Source organism: Phaethon aethereus (assembly GCF_964289735.1).
Source record: "Phaethon aethereus genome assembly, chromosome: 11".
In the NCBI taxonomy this organism is placed as follows: Eukaryota; Metazoa; Chordata; class Aves; order Phaethontiformes; family Phaethontidae; genus Phaethon; species Phaethon aethereus.
The window spans coordinates 16877096-16896366 of NC_138587.1; the positions used below are offsets into that span (position 1 = coordinate 16877096).

General features: G+C 68.8%; 1 protein-coding gene across 3 annotated transcripts in view; it reads right to left on the minus strand.

The window, feature by feature from the left end:
• Positions 1-14582, minus strand: part of LOC309408590 (semaphorin-3F-like) — a gene marked incomplete at its 3' end in the record, with an annotated part of 20657 nt that extends 6075 nt beyond the window's left edge. Inside the window, exons 1-6 of one of the 3 annotated variants that reach the window (XM_082004466.1) lie at positions 13403-14582; positions 5144-5304; positions 4919-4981; positions 4055-4174; positions 2560-2640; positions 338-431 (exon numbers count right to left, since the gene is read on the minus strand). In XM_082004466.1, the coding sequence (XP_081860592.1) occupies positions 338-431; positions 2560-2640; positions 4055-4174; positions 4919-4981; positions 5144-5304; positions 13403-13514 (631 nt within the window). In that variant the 5' untranslated portion in view covers positions 13515-14582. Of the gene's footprint in view, positions 1-337; positions 432-2559; positions 2641-4000; positions 4175-4918; positions 4982-5143; positions 5305-13402 lie in introns of all 3 variants that reach the window. The other 2 variants (XM_082004468.1, XM_082004467.1) reach the window with 2 other exon arrangements.
• Positions 14583-19271: the final 4689 nt, after the last annotated feature.

Here is a 19271-nt window from a genome sequence, read left to right on the forward strand (position 1 = left end):
ATCCACCCACCTTCTCCCACAACCCCAGGCTCCATCCAGCCCCAGCCCCGGCCGGTAGCCATCAGGCAATGAAGAGTCACTGCCTGTGGCCATCGCAGAGAGCTCGGCAGGTTGGCACTGGACCCCCACCTCCGCTGGGCCAGCTGCCCGAGGACTGGGCATGCCGGCTGCCCCGCCGTCCGCAGCCGGCGTGGGCAGGGGTGGCAGGGCCCGAACCCGACTCCCGGGGGACGTTTGGGCAAGGCAGGATGACCGTGGGAGCAGTTGTCCCACCTCGCCGGCGCGTTCCTTCTGCCCAACGCAGGCAGCGCCGGCGCCGCGGAGCTGCGGGACTCACTTATTAACGCAGAGACGGTGTCTACTTTGGGGTCGTAGGAGCACTTCCCCTTGCCCGACTCCAGCTTGTCCGGCTCCAGGTAGAAGATATAATCCTGGAGGAGGAAGCAAAGGGAGGAGCTGGTTGGACTTTCACCCCTCTACCCCTGTGGCACCTCCCAGAGCCCACCAGGAGAGGCAGCCTCCTCCGGGATGAAGCCCAGCAGCGAGGACGGATGCGGATGGACCACGCGGGGGTCCGCAGGTCTCCTGATAAGCTGAAGCCCCCGCGAGCTACTCCTGCGACGTTGCTGGGTGCTTCTCCGTGCCCTCCGCCGCTTGGAGACGTGGCTGAGCCACCAGGCTGAAACGGGGCATCCGTCCCGCAGGTCTGCTTCCGGGCAGACATCTCCCTCCGGCCGCCTCTTCGCTCCGGCCGCGCCGCGCGGCGCCGCTTGGCCGCCTCCAGGTCACGCAGCTCCAGCAGTTCGGCAGGCGGGGTCTGGCCAGCGGCGCGGCGCGGCCGCCGGACCCGCTGCCCTCCTCTCGCCGGGAGTGGCATCACGGTGAGATGCTGCGCCCGCGCCGGGGGCTTCGCCCCACGCCGTTAGGAGCCGTCTCCCCACCGTCGCCTCTGCCTTCCCCGCGGCCGTCCCTGGCACCATCACGCATCCCCGGCCGGGGGCGAGAGCCACGCTGCCTCCAGAGACGCACGCAAAATCCCCCGGCGGTGCCGGCTGGGGGCAGGCAGGGCCAGGCGGGCCCCGCCAGGTCACCCCTCACCCCCCGAGGACAGACCCCCGGAGCCGGGATGAACCAGCGGTACGGCAGCGCCCGCCGGGAGCCCGGGCACAGGGGAGACCTTGGGCAACCAGATCAGGCTGGCGGAGCTGCCTGCTGGCCACGTGCCCTGGCTTTGCCGCAGGGGCGACAGACATGGCGGTGGCCACCCTCTGTGGAGAGGAGTGAGGGTCCCGGCAGAGCCCCTGGCTCCAGGAAGCGCAGGAGCGGGTGGGGAGCGGGATGCTCCCCGTGCGCATCTCCCACCGGAGGGTTTGCTCACGTCAGCTCCTCGTGGGGCTCCCAAGCCCCAGAGATGGGCACGGCCACGCTTCCACCATCCCTGTGGCCGCACCGCGCTGCCTTCACCACCATCACAAATGCCTCTGCCCGGCGCCGGCCCCGCTCCCGAGCTGGGCAAAGCCTTCGCAGGGACCATCTGGCTTCTCCAGCGCAGCCCCGGCCCCGGCCACACCACCTCACCCTCCCAGCTGGGCAACCCGCGAGCCGTCGTGGTGCCGGCACCGCCATTTGGCTAACACACCTCGAAATGCACCGGAACCGCCGGGAAGCGGGTGCCGGCAGCCCCCAGGGAGCCCCTGCTCTGGGCACAGGGAGCCGCACCGGGGAGCTTCTCCCTGCGGGTGCTGGGGCCAGATCCGGCAGGGAGGGAGGAACCGGGGGGGCCGAGGGAGCCGAAATGGCAACGGCGCTTCGCCGGCTGGCACCGGGGAAGTCGGCAGCAGGAGCTGCCCGCAGCCGGCGAGGTGCTTGCGGCCGAGCGTCGTCCTCTGCCCCCCCAGCACGGCAGAGGGACGGGCAGGGGGGAGCCCCGGGCTGCCGCGGCGTGCCCGCGCCCCACGCGCTCCCCAGCCCATGCACCGACCCACGTTAGTCCGGAGGGAAGAGGCGCGGGGGGTGACACTGTCAGGGCGGGCCGGACGCTGGGCGTCCCCAGAAGCCGGGGGTGCCATCGCCCCCCTGAGCCCGCTTGCAGGACACAAGCCCCTGCCCGGGGCCCGGCAACGCCGCTGCTCAGCGATGTTTTTGTAGACCCTACCGAAACGCCTCCTGCGCGTCACCTTGGCATCCTCCCCTGTGAACTACCCCAAATTCCCGTGGTTCTGCCAACACATGGTCCTGCTTCCAAGGGACGCAGCAAGCCTGGCGCTGGGCAAAGCCGGCGGCGGGACGGGGAGAGCCGCCATCCCTGACAGTGTCGACCGCAGGGGCCCGTACGTGGCCTGGGAGGAAGAGTTAGTGGCAGAAGGAGAGCGGAGACGCCAGGCCGGGGTACTAGAGGATGCTGTGCCGAGAGGGTAGGAGACGGCGGGGATGCCCACGGCACAGGGCGCCCGGCCTGGGGGTTGGAAGCATGCCGGTAGGAAGAAGGAGCCCGCGGCTCCGGCGCGCCCCAGGGGAGAGATGGGCACGGCTGCGGTGGGCTCCCAGACCGGTTCCCACCTTGCTTTGTGCTGGTCTTGGGCTGAGGGGGCTGTCGGTGGATCTGCTTTCCCGGCCTCCCGGCTGGCTCGGCGGAAACCCCTGGGGAAAAGGAGCAGGGCAGAGAGTTAGCGCCGGCGGCGGGGGAAGGACCCCCCGGGGCGGGGGCGGGCGGGGGGACCCCAAAAGCTGGGGTGACGGGTGCCCGTGGAGCAGCAGAGCTGCCGTCCCCCCGGGTGGTGCTGGCAGGGTCCGCGGATGCTCCGGGCTGGGCTGGCCTCCGGCGGGAGCTGCTCTGGGACCGATCCTGCTCTCTCCCGCGGAACTGGGGTGTCCCGGTGCGGGGCGGGAGAGCGGAGAGGCGGCTGCCAGGTTGGGCTCGTGCTCGGGGACACAACGCTGGCACCCAGCTGGCAGCACCCCGTCCAGAGGAGCGACGCCCCGGCACCGAGCTGCGGCGTGGGGGAAGCTACCGGCACCGCGCGGGTCACTGCGACGCCCTGTCCCTGCCACCACCGCTGCCTCGGCCGGAGGGGACGCACAGTGCTGTCCCCAATTGCACCGGCACCCCTGGTCCTTCTCGAATGCTGCCGCTGCCCAGTCTGGTTCCGATCTGGTCCCAATCCAGTCCTGGTCCAGTCCCAACCCGGTCCCAAATCTGGAGAGGCCCGAGCAGCACCCGCCTCTCTGGGTGCCCGTGCCAGGCTCCGGGGGCACGGAGGCAGACGCCCATCCTCCACGTCCAGCGCCGTGCTCCTCCCTCGGCGTGGGCTGGCGGCGCCCGGCGCGCTCCGACCGCAGGAGAGGGGACGGCCCGGGAGCTGCCACCCTGGCGCAGAGGGGACGGACACCCCACGGGGCTCGGGGCCCCCGAGACGCCCGCACCACTGCTTGCAGAGACCGGCTGCCTCCCGGGGCTGCGCCGACAGCGCTCCTCTATCTGCCGCGCATCCAGCCCGGCGGCACGTGGCTCCGACGCCACCCTCTCGCTGCACACCGTGGTCCTCGGGGCTGGGTGACGTCCCCGACACGGCTGCACGCACCGGCACAGCCCCTGCCACGCTCGCCCCCGTGCAGCGCCGGCGCTGGCACGGTGCCGGGCATCCTCCACTTCTGCGGCAAGGGGCTCGGCGGCCCGGCGGCAGGCGGAGGCCGACGGGAGACACGTCCCTCGCCCCAGCGGAGATCCAGCAGCGGCTGCGGCCGGCGGGGCGGGAGGGTACGCTGCGTAGGAGCTGGCGTCGAGGTCCAGCCGGGGCAGCCCGGTTCCAGCGGGAAGTCAAGTCCTCGGTGTGCGGAGATGGCTCGGTCCCACGCGGCAGCACCGTTAGCCAGGGTCACCCCTCAGCCTGCCGCTGCCCCCCAACCCTCTGCCCCCCCAAACCTCCCAGCACCAGCTGGCAGAGCCGAGCCGTGCCGCGCCGCCCTCCCGTACCCCGTCGCAGTCCCATGGTGGCTGCACTGGCGCTGCCGGGCCAGGCACCGGCTCAGACCCCCCATCCCTCCCGCCCCTCACCTGGGCTTTGCGCCCACGGTTGATGAAGGCACAGATGGGGTTGTAGGCGCCAGTGCCGCACACGTAGAGGTGGGTCCGGTTCCAGGGCTGGATCAGGCGGATGAAGTTGCCACACTCCCCCTGGGAAGCAGAGGAGGGGTTGCCAACCCCGGGCAAGGGGACGGGGCACTCCTCTTCCCACCACCTGCCAGCATCCCCACTGGGGCGGGCACCACGGGGTCCAGCCCCCTGGCATGGGGTAGGAGCTGGGGGAGGGAGAAAGCAGGCCAAGGAACCAGGAAGGCTGGAGGCTGGCATGGGGCATGGGCTGGCATGGGACATGGCATGGGACACGGCATGGGGCCATGGGTTGGGGTGGTCATGGACTGGTATGGGTCATGGGTTGCCATGGGATGGCATGGGTCTTGGGATGGCATGGGTCATGGACTGGTATGGGACATGGGTTGCCATGGGGCATGGGTCGCTATGGGCCATAGGATGGTATGGGTTATGGGTTGGTATGGGTCATGCGATGGCATGGGTCGTGTTGGCATGGGTCCTGGGACAGCACAGGTCAGGGGCTGGCACAGGCCATGAGCTGGCGTGCTGGATGGCCCAGCCCTGGCTGGTGGGAGGAAGCAGCATGGGGAGCTCAGCCTCCTGCTCGCCCATGAAGCTCTCCGGGACCTCTGTGGCTGGGACAGAAGGGGTGGCAGGACACCGTGACACCTCGCAGTGCCACCCCATCCTGGCACGGCTGCAGATGCTGCTGTGCTACAGGGGACCCGGGCGATGGCTTTTCCAGGGTAGGACACGAATCCCCCTCCAGTGCTGGCCACCAGCCCCGCCACAGCTACCAGAAGGGGGTTTGTCGTGGCCACTCACGTTGCTGTTCTTGCCTGACAGGATGCACTCCTCGATCCTCTGCTGGGACGCGGGCCAGTGGATCTGCAGAGACACCAGCCCAGGGGAGACCAGGGCTCCCACTTGGCCCCATCTCTTCCCCACCAGCACCAGCGATGCCCATCAAGCTCTTGCCCCAGCATCCGAAACGCCCACCCAGATGCCCGGTTGCCCCCCTTCCACCCGTGCCCTGCGACGGCAGCTTACGATGAGGGGCTCGCGGTTGATGTCGTGGAGGTCCAGTGAGAGGACGTAGTCCTTGCTGCCCACGTACATGCGGTCGTGGTCCTCGTCTTTCAGCAGGATGCGGTAGTCGCTGGAGTTGAGGAGGAAGTTGAAGAAGTGCGCCGTGCCCGTCGCCTTCAGCTCTGCGGGGGCAATGGGGCACGCGTCAGCAACCCGGGGACCCCCGCCTTCCCCGGTGCCATCCCTGCCCCTGAGTCCAAGCCTGGTCCTGGCTGAAGGACCTCCTGCAAGAGGAGGTGGGCACCATGGCCTGGAAGGTGCCCACCTTCCAGCCCCGTGGTGCCCGTCTCCCCCTCCATGAGCACCACGATGCTGCCGCCTCTACGTGGGACATGGGACGATGACAGAGACGCTCATGGCTGGCTGGAACAACCAAGGGTGGCCAGGGGAGGGGGCAGCAGGACCTGGGCTCAGGAGACCCAGCACCCCACTGAGACGGGGGAGGAAAGAGGGGGCTCCCTGGCACCCCATCCAAGAGCCCGCAGCTCTCCAAACCTCCAGTGTCCCCCCTCTCCTGCCCCGGTCCTCCGACATCACTGTCCCCACATCCCAGCCAGGCCATCGGCTCCTTGGATGGAGGAGCTGGGACCCCCAAGGAGCCAGCTCCCGGCGAGGGGACGAGCCTCTCCCCCACCCTGCGCACCCCATCCCCCCTTGGGAAGTTATTTTTAGCCTGAGTGTGGGAGCAACGAGTGAAAGAGGATAATGAGGGTCATGAATATTCACAAGTGCAACGAGGCAGCCAGATGGAAGGCAGAAGTGCTGCAGATGATGTGGGCCGGTGCCAACGACCACGTGGCAGGGGCCAGGGCACGAGCAAGACAGAGGACCCTACCCCCACGGGACACCATCTGCCCTGGGTGCCACCTCCTTTGGAGGTGCCAGCCCTTTGGATGCCACCAACAGCCGTCAGGTGCCACCCCCATGGGATGCCGTCTTCCCCAGACGCCGCCCCCTTTGGAGGTGGGCCAGCAGCATCCCATGGGTGTCCCCAGGGTCTCTTCCCATCCCGGGCACCCCGGACACGCAGGCTCTGCCCACGGCCGGCAGCGGTGCTCCCTGGTCACCAGCCCTGCCGTGGGGCACCCGCTCAGCCGCGGCGGGGAGGCCGGTACGTGCCAGGCACCGCAGGGCGGAAACCTGCCAGGACAGGCTGCGGGAAACCGCGTCACGGGACGCGGCATCAACCGTCCCCGGCCTGCGCGCCCGCCGGGGCTGGATGGACGGGGCGAACACCATGGGAACGCGGTGGGCCCGGCGGTTCGGGGGTGCCCCCTGCCACGCCAGGGATGGGGTGTTGCAGCGCGAAGGATGGGGGGCTGCCCCCCGGCCGCCCCACGGCACCGCTCCTCCTCCCGCCCCTCCCATCTGGGCTCCAGATGCTCCCCTTTGCCAGTGCTGGCTCGCCTGCCCCACGGCATCCCCTGCCTGCCTCACAGCATCCCCTGCCTGCCCCACGGCATGCCCTGCCTGCCACCCCGGCATCCCCTGCCTGCCCCATGGCATCCCCTGCCTGCCACCCCGGCATCCCCTGCCTGCCCCACGGCATCCCCTGCCTGCCACCCCGGCATCCCCTGCCTGCCCCACGGCGTCCCCTGCCTACCCCACCGTGCACTGGGTCTGGTCCCAGCCTGCCCCATGGCCTGCGGCTGCCTTGCTGTCCCGTGCAGAGTGTGTGTGTGTGTGTGCACAGCGTGCAACATGTGCGCGTGCACGCGCCCTACGCTGTACGTGTGTGCGTGCTCCAGGGCGCGTGCACGTGTGTGTGCACGCGTACACACGCGTGGGTGGGTGTGACTGCCCCATACGGTACGTGCGTAAGTGCACGTGTGCCCCACGCGGGTAAGCGCATGCGTGTACGCGTGTGTGCTCCCCTGTGGGTGCCTGCGCCCCACGCGGCGCGCGCGTGCCCCACACGTGGGGGCGCAGGATGAATTCAGCGGGGCTTCGCCCAGAGGGACGCTGGTGTCGGCGGGGCCGAGCGCCAGGCAAGGGCAGGGCAGCTGCGCGGCGGGGTGACGTGGCCGGAGCCGGGCAGCGCCAGGATGCCAGCGGCAGAGGGTCCCGTGCCAGCCACGGTCCCAAATATCCCACGTCCATCAGGACAGACAGCCCGGGGGCTCGGCAGGGGACGGGACCGGCAGCACAAAGGGCCGTGGCCCCCCGCCGGGAGCCCCATTCAGCCCCCCACGCCCCAGCGATCAGAGGGGGCACCCCCAAAGCAGGGCGGTGATGGACCCGCTGCCCCGTGACGCCCTCTCCAAAGGGGACGGAGGGGCGGGCGAGCCCCCACCCCAACCTCTGACCTCCCGAATCACCACCCCGCCGCCCTCTCCGCCTAATCCCCCACCGCCGCCGTGCCCCCAAGCCTGCCCCCGGCAGCCACGGGGGGTCCCCGGGGACGGAGCGGGGCGGGAGGCCCTCCCCCGGGCTAGAGAAGCCGCCTCGTTAGCGGATGCGCCCTGATGAGCATATTCCCTCCCGCATCCCCGCCGCCAGCCCCGGCACCGGCACAGCTTCCCCGGCTGGCCGGGAGCCTAATCCCATTTTAATTGCCCGGCCCGCAGCCGGGAGCAGCCCGGCATCGCCGCCGGGGTGGCCTCCCCGGGGACCGGCGCCTCGCAGCCTCCCACGGAGCCCCCAGCGAGCCCCCCCCCCCCCGAGGAACTCGCCTCCCCAGCATCGTCTGGGGGCCTCGGGCGTTGAGACTGAATTACCCTGCGCGCTCCAGCCACGCCGGCGGCCGGGAACCCGTCCGACCCTGGGCCGGCAAGCCGGGGCGACGCGCGGTCCCTGCCCGTCGCCCGTCGGCACGGAGACCGGCGCCGATCTCCAAAGCAAGGGTGAGATTTTTTTTGGGGGGGGGGGGTGTCCCGATAAACCGAGCATCCTGAGGTGCTGCTCACCCCGCCCTAGCCCCCCGAGCCCCCCCAAACATCAGCGGGGTGCCGGCACGAAAGGCTTAATGCTGTCAAGACCCGAGCCGGTCGCCTCCCCAGGTGCACCGTCGCTGCACCCCCAAAACCAATTACAGGCGCTCTCACCTAATTAGTTTCTAATTATGGGCTTGTAGCGCATTCAACATAATTAGCATGTAAATTACACGGCGTGTTTATATTCAATAACCGCTCTCCCTCCGGCTGGCAGCGGCAGCGCCTTTCGGGAGCCCTTTCTTTCCATGGGGGCGAATGAATTCACTCCGAATGCCGATGGAGAAGCCCAGCGCTGATCCCAAGGGAGCCCGGCCCAGCAGGGATAAATCCTGCCTCCACCCCGCAGTGCTTTATCCCACAAATTTATAAGCACGCTCCAGATTTTCAGGATGCTCCCTTCCCCTAATTTTTTCCCTGAAAATTATTTCCTTGAAATTTGGGATGCAGCTTTTTGGGTACCCGGCAGAGGGGAGGGATGGGGGGCTGGATGCGTCCCCTCGCGCGTTTTAAAGCATTTGTTGTTATTGGGGCTGATCAAAGAGCTGGGTGGGTCGCCTGATGAAAGCAGAATTGCTTATTTGTTTGAGCGTCACTCCACTACCCCTTGATGGGTTATTTATGATGTAATTAAGCTAATTACATGTAATAAGAGAGTTTCCGTGGCCCCCAGCCAAGCTCTTTTCCCATTTAACCGATTCACAGGTGGGAGGAAACCGAAGCCGCTTTGCCGGGGCTTGGGAGATGAAATGGCTCCGGCTCCCGCTCGCCGCCTTCCACCCGCGACCATCTCCAGCCGCGCCGGGAGCGTCGCCCCACGCCGGCCCCCGCGGCAGGGGACAGGTGCCGCGGCCGCCCGGGTCAAATCCCTCGGGATGAAAGCGGGGCCGGCTGGACGCTCCCCCGCCGCCCGGGCACAGGCCAAAAACCAACAACAAAAAAGAAAAAACACTTTTTTCTTTTTTTTTTTTTTCTTCCCCCCCCCCCCAGCCGAAACCGCTGATTCATCCCCCAGCGAGCCTGTCCGAAGCGCTCGCGGGGGGGTCGTGCCCCAGCGAGCATCGCTGGCGGGGGGACCCCGGCCCCCCCCGAGCGTCACTCGGCAGCGGTGACCACGGTCCCCACGGCGCAGCTGGGCCAGGGGATGCTCCGGCAGCGGGAAAATCCCCTCGGGAAGGAGCCCGGCTTCGGAAAAAACACTTTAATCCCCCAAAAAGCGAAGGGCTGAGCCGAGGGGTCGTCCCCCGCCACCTCTAGGGCTTTCTTCTGGAAATTTTTTTGACATTATTTTCTAGCGCAGCCCCCGAGAGCAGGGGAGGGCGCTGGGCGGGACAGCGGTGGCTTCTCCGAAAAGGCAGCGGGGAAGGCAGGGGCTGGGGCTGACCCGGGCAGGGGCCGGCGGCACCGGAGCCGGGCGGGGGGGGGTCACACACCAGCACCCCAGGAAGGACCACGCTGGCTGCGCTGCTCCAGAAGGAGCATCGTTAATTTGAAGGATAACGACCTTATTAGAGATTGGGGGGGGGGGGAGGGGGCTGAAATCACACTGTTGTTGGGTTTTTGGGGGGGGGGGTGTTAAGTAGCTTATGGACCTTCGCAGCCAGAGCCCGGGGGGCTCAGCATCAGCGGCAGCCGGTCCCGGCGGGGGGGGGGGCCCTGCCGCAGCCCCCCACCGCCCCAGCCAGAGAAATCCTCTTAGGGGTCACAGGGCTCGGCGCCGCGTCTCCCTCCCCCAGGGCACGGGAGAGGGAGCTGTGGCGTGCCCCCCACCCTTCAGGGGGCTGAGGAGCGGCACGGGGGTCCGGCGCACCCCCCAACCCGTGCCAGCGTGGGGACCGACGGCACCGGCTCCCCCAGCACGTCCCCAGGGCTGGCTGTCCCCCAGGCCTCGGTCCTGCCCGCGCACCCCCCCGGGCTCCCCCCGTGTTTATCCCAGCCCACAGCTGCGGCAGCTTAGGAGGGCGCCGGGGCGGCCCCGGGGGACACGGCCCCCTCGCCGGGCTCCTCTCCAGCCATCTGCCACCCCCCGCCCCGGATCACGCGCTCCGCCGGCCCCCGGCCGAGATGCCAGCGGGGCAGGAGGGGAAACTGAGGCACAGGGCGGCCAGGAACACGGTCACGCAAGGGGTTGGTGGCAGAGCCGAGAGGAGACTCCACCGTTTGATTTATACTTTTTAAAGTGTTTTTTTCCGCCCCCCCCCGCAGGAACTGCCCTGCCTCTCACCCCGCCGCTCCCTGTCACGGCTGCCCTGGGCTGGACCTCTGCCGCGGCTTTTCCAAGAGGTGCCGGCAGCACGGCTGTTCCCGTCGCCGTGGGGCGGGCAGGGAGCGCGGCTCCCCCTTTGAAGCCCCACGGACAGCCCTGACCCCGAGGGCTTCCCGCGGCGATGCGGGGCGAGAGCCCACCCTTCCTTCCCGCACGCTTTTCCCACGCCGGATGGCGAGCAGGACACGGAGGGATGAATCACCATCATCATCATCATCACCTCCTGCATCCTTGCGGGGAAAGCGCCGACCGCTCCGGTGCCCAAGCCCCCGGCCCGGAGGAAAGCCCGGAGGAGAGGGGGGCCGCAGGATGTGTAGGGGAGAGTGGGGGGGAATTGTTAGCAAGGAGATGATTAAAAATATCCCTCCTATTTCTGGCCGGCACCGGGCTGGGATCTGGGAAGAGCTGTTGGCAAAAGGGAGCTGCGCCGGAGCCGCTCCCAGCGCTGTTCTTTCCATGCCGGTCACCTTCCTCCCGCGGACACACGGACAGGAAAGCCTTGAGAGGGAGGACAGACAGACGGGGCCCATGGGGGTCACGGGATGGGGGGTGAGGACCGGGGGATGACCCTGCCCAGCCCATCACCCTGCACCGGGGTGAAGGAGCTCGGCTCCAGCCCCTTTCCTCTTGCTTCGTTATTTTATATGTGTATATATATTTTCTTAAAGCACTCAGAGGCGACGGGGCTCTGTAGAGGATGACGCAGGCCCCGGGGAGCTGCGACAAACCTCCGGCGCGCGATAACAAGCAAAGGCAAACAAACCCAGAGACGCTCCCGGGGCTGGCGGGGCTCCAGGCAGCGCGGCCGAGGCGAGGCGCCGGAGGGGGGGGACACGGGGACGCGGCAGCTCTTGTCAGCGCAGCTCCTTCCCCGGCACCCCACCAGGCGCCGGCGCAAGGCCACGGCCACCTCGGTCCCACCGGGACCGCTGCTGCTGGCAGGGACCTGCACCCCGACCCCAGCAGCATCCCTCCAGCCGTGCCTGCGTCAACGGCCACGGGGTTCCCCACGGTACCACGGCTATGTCCCTCTTGGCAGAGCCCAGCCCAACTCATCACACCAGTGTCCCACAGCCTGGGGCTCCCATCACGTCCAGCCCCACTGCCTGCTCAGCTGCCCCGGGGTATTCGGGGCCAGGGATTTGGCTGTCGGCCCAGGATCCCCAAGCAAGAGAAGGGGCTGGACCAGCCGGGAAGCGCCGCTGCGCCACGTCTCATGGCCCCGCAGCTTCGAGAAGGATGTGTGCAGACTATTGACCGGGGAAAGCCACTTACCAGCAGTGCGGCGTGCGGCTCCTGGCTGACCCCGAGGAAGACCCTGGGCTAATTCACCGCCGCCACTGGAAGAGCACGGGCAGGAAAGGGGCGAGCAGCACCCCTTCCCAAGCCTGGTGTGCTCGGATCCAGCACGCCGCCGGCATTTCTCCTCCACGTGCAAGCGCGAACCGGCCCTTCTCCCACTGTGAATCCAACCTCTGGGCAGAAAGAGCCCTGCCAGACCCTGCCAAACCTCCCCTGGGCACCGCTGCCCGCAGGCAGGAGGGAGAAGGACCGGAGATCCCAGCACGGGCACTTGGGTGACACGTCCCCTGGGCACAGCCAGGGACCTCCGCTCCACCCAGCCAGGGCCAAAAACCAACCCCAAACCAGCCCCCACCCCGTGGCACAGCAGGCCTAACCATGCTTATCCGGAATTAATCCTGCTCCCCGGGGCGCGCCGGCGGCTGCGGGACGGCGACAGGCGTTAACACACACCTCGCCAGGGCGGCGGGCGACGGGTCTCCCCTGGGCTTTGCCGGAGCCCCCCCTCGCCGTGGCCGCGAGGAAGAGATGCTCCGAGCCGGGGCGCGGGCGCATCCCCGGGCGGGAAACGGCAGCAGCCAAAGTGCCCCGGCAGCCCCTGAAAACCCTCCGAAACCGCCTTTCGGAGAGGCGAGCGGCGCCTGCCACGCGGGGAGGAACCGCTCGCTCCTCTCCAGCCCGGACTTGTCCCCAGCCTCTTCATACCAGCCATTTTTCCTGCCGAGACCAGCCTTTAGCGTCAGCGTCGTGCCCTGCCTGCGCCGTGCTTGCCACCGGCCCTCGCGGCTGCTCCTGCCGCGCCGGAGCTGCCGTGCTCGCCGCCGGCTCTGCCACCCCGCCCCGGGCTCGCCGGTTCGGTACGCAACCGGAGGGCGAAGGCACAACGGGGTGCAGGCAGCGCGGCCCCGGCTCTCCCGCCGCGGCTCGCCTCCCCCGGGACCCCAAGGGGAGGCAGGCACGAGGCCCCGCGTGCCCATCACCCTCCCGACACGCGTCCCCGAGACGGGACGCGTCCAAGGGGGCAGCCGGCCCCGCCGGGGCCAGGGTGACGGCGGCACCGAGCACACCGTTGCCGGTGGGGGCAGTTTTTTTGTTCCGCTCCTCGGGGTTTGCGATCCCGAGCCCTGCCTCATCGCCCCCCACCCCGCTCCCTCTCGGCATCCCCACGGCAGGAGCTCAGCACCGACCCCTCTGCCGATGTGCACCCCAGAGCTGACCCCGGGGTGCCCCCCCGGCCTCCCAGAGCGGGCTGGGTGGGTCGGGCAGCCCTGGTACCGAAGGGTTAAGCCCCTTCCCCCCCTCCCCACATCCTCCCCTCCCGCCTCTTGCCGGCTCCCTGCCAGCTCCCAGGCATTAATACCAGCTGGGGGGTCGGGGCTGCCTCAAGCTGCTGTCTGGACTCGGGGCGCTGCCGGGGGGGCTCCCCGCACCTCGGCACCCAGCTTTGCCAGATGAAGGGAGCCACCCTGCCAGCCACCCGCGAGGGGAAGCGTACTGGGGGGACTGGGCAGGCTACCAGCCCCTCCAGGCTGGGAGGAGGTGGCAGACTGGGAGCTCAGCCACGCCAGGACACGGACCCCCACGGAGATTTCTGGGGGTGCAGCCTGCTGGTGTCCCCTGAGGCGAGGAGGAGGAGCAGCCCGGACTGGGGTGCTGCTGCTCTCCTCCATCTTCTTGGGGGGGTCCCACCCCACCCCCCGACTCCCGCCGCCGGGCTCTTACCTTTGAAGGAGAGCTGGACCCTTGGGGTGGCGAAGCCGTGGTCCTTGGCGTGGGCCGCCCGCCAGCCCAGAGTCAGCAGGGTGGCCCAGAGGAGGACGCCGACCACGGGCATGGTGGGCACGCGCCTGGGCGCCGAGCTCGAGGAGGGTCTGGGGGGCAACGAGCCTGCCAAAGAGGGCACGGGGGGGAGGGATGTCAGTTTGCTGCACGCGCACCCCTCCGGGTGGGGGGACAAGCCCCCCACATCTCCCCATCCCGCTCTTCATCACATGCCGGCGCACCGCATCCTCCGGGGAGGGCTGGTACCAGCCCTGGCGGGGCTGAGCCGAACCCCGCTCCGCAGGCTGGGGGAGAGGGGGGCAGGAATCGGGGGTGCCCAGCCTCACCTCCTTGGGTGCCAAGCCAAGCGCGCAGGGCGAGGCGAGCGCGGCGGCGAGTGCCGCTGCAGCGTGCTCCTCCACCCGAGCCGGCGAGCCTTGCCCAGGTGAGGAGCATCCCCCCTCGCCCCCCCCCGGCCTGCAGCATCCCCCCCGCCGGGCTGGCTCCCCCCTGCCCCAGCACCCAGAGCGGTCCCATCCCCAGGCCTCTCCCATTCCCCCCACCTCTCCTCCCAGCCCCCAGCAAAGCCACAGCAAGCAGAGCCGGGATCAAATCCTTCCAACATGAAGGAAATCTGGACTTCATTATTCCAAGAACGTACCAAAAAAAAAAAAAAAAAAGAGATTTTTTTTTTTTTTTTTTTTTTCATAAATAAAAGAGGAAGAAAAAGGAAAAAAAAAAAGCAGCCCTGCCTGTGTGCCAGGCAGCTGGACTCCCTGGGGCTCCGGCACTGAGCGGAGTCCGCCAAGCTGCCTCCAGCAAGCCACACACGCACCCCGGCACGGCACGGCGTGCCCGCTGCCCCTCCCGGAGAGGGACTGTCCCCTCAGGCCCAGGTCCCCGTCCCGAGGCAGCACCCTCCCAGGGGGCTCCAGCGGAGCTTTGGGGCAGGATTTGGGAGGAGGCCTACGGCAGGAAGCCCTTCGTGTCCCTGGGGAGCTGCACGCCCAGGGTGGGATGTGCTGTGCCGTGGTACCCGGGTGGGCTTGGGCAGCCGGGGAGCGCCCGGCCAGCCCAGCCAAAGGGGCTCTGCACCTTTGTCCCCACCGTGCCACCCCCACTGGGACGTGCCCTCCACACACAGCTCTGCCAGCTGCCACCGCTCAGCCCCACGGGGGACAGGCACACACGAAGGTGCCGGGCGGATGGCCGGGAACCCTTCGGGGCACCCCGGGAGAGGGATGCCGAGCTGCAAGGGGGGCAATCCCGCACCCCAGGGCTCTGCCCACAGCCCACCCGGGTGGTCTGGCTGGCCCCTCCCAGTGTGCACAGCACCCACGCCGCCGGCCCCAGTCCTGAGCGGGACAAGGGCGGCAGCACCATCGCCGGTGCTGCCGCGGCCCCTCCAGCGGCGGGGGCGAGACCGGGAGCGTGGCGGCACCGCTGTCGCCCGGGGCTCAATATTTTTTTTTACCTCACTCTTGCCCGTGGAGTCAGTAAATATTTCGATTTGCTCCTCTCCCCCTGCGCACACCCAGCTCTGCTCCATTGTACTGGCATTCGGGCCCCTTCCAGGCTGGCCCCCCCTTTCTCCCACCCATTCCCAGGCTCTGCCCTTCCCATCAGCGCCGGGCCGGGACAGCCTGAGCCCCCAATTCCTCCGCCAGCCAAAACTCCAGTTGGTTGCAGTTAAATAAGCAGCCCCCCACCCCCAGCCTCCCCCCCCTCCCCTGCAGCTTTAGGAAATAATTCTGGCAAATCCCACTATTGCATTTGGATGGAGCGGCGTACGCGTCAGAGACAGGGAGCGAGATGGCAAACAAAGGAAAAGAGGGAGAGGAGGGGAGCGCAGCGAGCGCAGGGCGAGGAGTGGGGAAGAGGGCCAGCGGCGAGCGGCGGGCACCCGGGCCCGGCTGGGAAAGGCAAATTCCAAGGAAGCAAAAAAGGGGAAACGGCCCATCGGAGTGCACCTTGGCCGGGAAATCTCTATTTCCAGGGTCATCTGCGCTCCAGGGAAACTGGGAACTCCAGGGGAGCGCGGCCACATTCCTCCTCTCCGGCAGCCGGGCTGGCTTGAGGTTGGGGGTGGGTTTTTTTTGGCAATTAAAGTTTGGCCATTGCTGGTGCCGCCGCAGGAAGATCAAAATCCCGCCCGGCTTTATCCCCCTCCCCAGGCCGGTCAACCGAGCGCCGCCGAGCCAGAGCAATTGGGGAAAGGTTTTCTCGGCTGGAACAGGGACTCCTTTGGGGGGCCGAGACCCCGGGCGGAGGGGGTGCGGAGGGGGGCTCGGAGGTAGGGCTGCCCACACGCCTGGTCCCAGCGGCCTCAGGAGCGAGCCTAGCGAGCAGGAAAAGGTTTTGGGAGGGAAAAGAAATAAGAGGCAGGATGGGCAGCGGGAGGGGAGCCTGCCCCACGGCGCCCAGCCGCGCGATGCCACTGGCGGGAAAGGGGAAAAAAAAAAGAAATAAAATAATAATGCTAATCACCCCGGCCCCTCGCACCCGGGGAATAACTTTGCACAACTTTGCGCCGACGGCCCTCCGGCATGCCTGGCCTGGCCCCAGGGAGAGCCCTCCGGCCCCCGCCGGGCGCTGCTCCCTCCCCGGCCCCCCAGCCCTGCCGGGGGGTCCCGCCGGGGCTCGGGCGTCCCGCCGGGGCGGGCTGCGGCTGCCCCACGCCACCCGCTGCACGGTGCTGGGGGTCTCTGGTGCGTGTCCCCTCATGTCCGTCCACCCCCCCACCCCGCCGCCTTGAGCACCCCCCGCCAGCCTCCGTCCCTGCCCTATCCCTGCCCCCGCGGGCCGTCCCCCCGCCCCGAGAGGGACCCGGGCGCGTTTGCCCAGCCGCGGGGCGTGCAGGGCTACCGGCAGGGAGGGGTACCGGCAGGGACCACCCCCCGCACCCCGGTATTGCCCCACGGCAAGGCGGGGGCGGCTGTAAAGCACCCGGTGTCGCTACCAGCACGGGGCAGGGGTCCCAGCACCGGACCGCAGGCACCAGCCTTCCCCGTCCCCCTTCCCCCTCCCCCCCCAGCCCTACCTGCCCGCTTCACCGGCAAGTCGCGGGGCGGGGGACACGGACGCACACGAGTTGCGAGCGGCGGAAAGTTTTCCCGGGGCGCCCCTCCCCGCCACGCCGGGCCCCCGCTCCGCCGCCCGCCCTTACCTCCGCGGGGGTCCCGGCGGCCGGGGGCGGGCGGCGGGGCTCAGCGCCGCGCCGGGCACCGGCGGCCCCCCGCCATCTCGCGGCCGCGACTGCCGCCGCCGCCCCGGCCCGTGGAGCGGCGGGGCGGGGCGGGGCGCGGGGCGGGGCGAGGGGCGGGGCGGGGCGGTGGCTCGGCCCCGGCTGGGCGCCGCTGCCCGTGCGCTCCCCGCGGGGCGCCGCGAGGGGGTGGGTGGGTGGGTTTATTTGCATAACCACGCCCCCATCCCAGCCCCCTCCCACCGCCCCGGGCCGCGGGTTCGAGCCCCGTCGCCGCCCACCGCCGCTCACCTCCGGCTCCGGCCTTTTGTTGCTCCGTGCCGGCGGCGCCCCGCCGCGCGAGGCCGCGGGCGGCTCGGTTGGCCTCCGGCGCCCACCACCCTCTCGCCGGCCCCGGGAAGAAAGCGAATAAATAAGCGCCGTCCCTCCTTTGTCTGCCGAGGCGGGCGGCGGGGGGCGGCCCGGGGCGGCGGGATGCAGCGGGGAGCCGAGCCCGGGCGAGCCGGCGGCTTTGTGAGAGCTCCAGCTCCGCCGAGAAACCGCCTCCCACACACGGCAACTCCTTGGGCAGGGAGCGGGGCTCCTTCCCGCGGCCCCACCTCGCTCTTTCTGCCGCCCCCCGCCCCGGTGACCCCCCCCGGGTGACCCCCGGCTCTCAGCCCAGGGAAGACAGGTGATCCCAGCCCTGCTCCGGGCCGCTGGCATCCCTCTGCCCCGGGACCTGCCGGCCCTGGGGTACCCCTGCCCAGCGCCGTCCTCCCCGCACGCCACGGCTCGCTCCCCTCCACGGCAGCGGCTGGCAGGTGCCGTGCAGCTGAGCCCCGTAGCTCTGCCCTGGTCCTTCCTGGCCCGAGCTGGGCATCTCGGAGCCCTTCAGAGGCCAGGCTCATGCCTCAGTCCCCCTGCCCTGCTCCCACCAGGCTGGGGGCCTCTGCAGCACTGCCTGCAAAGGCAGGAGCTGCCTCCTCCCCGGCTATGGGTACAACCCCTCCCCAAGCACCACGGTGCTTGGCCGCATGCCCCCCACCCTAGCAAAACCTCCCCCCTTGGCCTCAGAGGTCCCATCCACAGGTTTGCCCACTCTGCTTCTGCTACGCCACTCCCACGCAGGGTAACAAGGCTTTAAGGTTGTGGAGAAAGCACAGAAAAGGGTGCTGGAGGGGAAGGTGCCTTGATCTTGGACCCATCATGTGGGTAGGTGGGCCTGGACCGTCCCCCCAGGGTGGTCCTGGTGCCTCCGAGCCCAGCTCCCCAGGCAGGAGCAGGGCATGGGGGAGCCAGGGCTGTCCCGGCACAAGGGCCACGGGACGGAGAGCAGTAGACACCCGCAAGCAGACCTTGCTGCTGGAGCAACTGCTGCCCTGAGCGCAGCCCCCCGCTCTGTCCCAGTACCCCTCCATCCCCCCAGTTACACCGCAGGGAGAGGGGACAGTTTGCTGGGCAGGGTCTCCAGCCGGGCAGGGCCACCTTGTCACTCGGCACCCACAGGGGCTCGAGGAAGAGGCAGAGGGGTGTCTGGTCCCAGCCCCGCGGTGACCTGCACCCCGCTGCCACCTCCCTTCCCAGGGATGGCTCCGTCCTTCGCCCTCACACGTCTCCTCTGGCTTTCTCTGAAAAATGAGGAGTTTGTCACCAGCTTCTCATCACCGGCCACTCAGTGTGCGGGAGAGCGCGGCGGCAATGGCCCCAGTCAGCAGTACAAATAAATGGCCCGAAACACGATACGCGAGAGCTTCCTGGGATAAAAGAATTTCTAAGGAGAGGTTTTATTTTCCCTCGGAGCCCCAGTCTCTCATGGTCTCGTCCAAACACAAAGGCTGTCCTGAATTTCTCGTCTCACTTTCTCTCCTCGCAGCTGGTGAGTCGGGCGATGCTTTGGGGCACCCTCTCCCCTGTGCCGGCACCTCGGCACGTTACCCAGCCTCCCCAGCCTCACGCCGTCCCCGGGCCACGGGGCTCCGGCGCAGCCTCCCAGCCTCCGGTTTGCAGTTCTGGGGGTGATGACACACATTTGGCAGTGAATTAAACTGGGGCAGCCGCAGCCGTAGGCTGCTCTCAGCCCCCCCCCCCCACCCCGCTACCTGCCTGGTGCTGCGGGGGGCTGTGGGTGCTCCCGCGAGCTGCAGTGGGGTGACACCAGGCAGGAGAGGGGGTGCCCAGCCCTGCCCCAGGCCACCCTCCTGGCCTCTGCCCCCAGGAATGGGTGCGGGGGTCCCAGAGACCTGCAAAGGAGCCAGGACCATGCAGCTGCATCCCCTCCGCCCCCTCCCCATCCCCAGGAGCGCCGGCTCGCCGGCACGGAAAGGGCCCCGGTCCCACCCGGTGTATCATTAACCCAGAACTGAGTCATTAACGGCCCGGATCTGCCGGGTCCCCATCGTTATAAATCAGCCTTCCCCGTAACTTCCTTCTCCCCTGCTACAGTTAAAGCCTGTGGCTTCCTGTCCTAATTAACCAGTGAGGTTAACTGGTCTCCAGCCTCTTTACACCTTGGAGGCTCTCTGAGGGCTGGGTCGCTGCATCCCCTGTTCCTGCACTGACCCTCGACCCTTCCCCTTGCCACAGGCTCCCCCGGGAGCACCAGGGATGGGAAGCCCCAGCGCAGCCCCGCTCACGCCACTGCTGAGG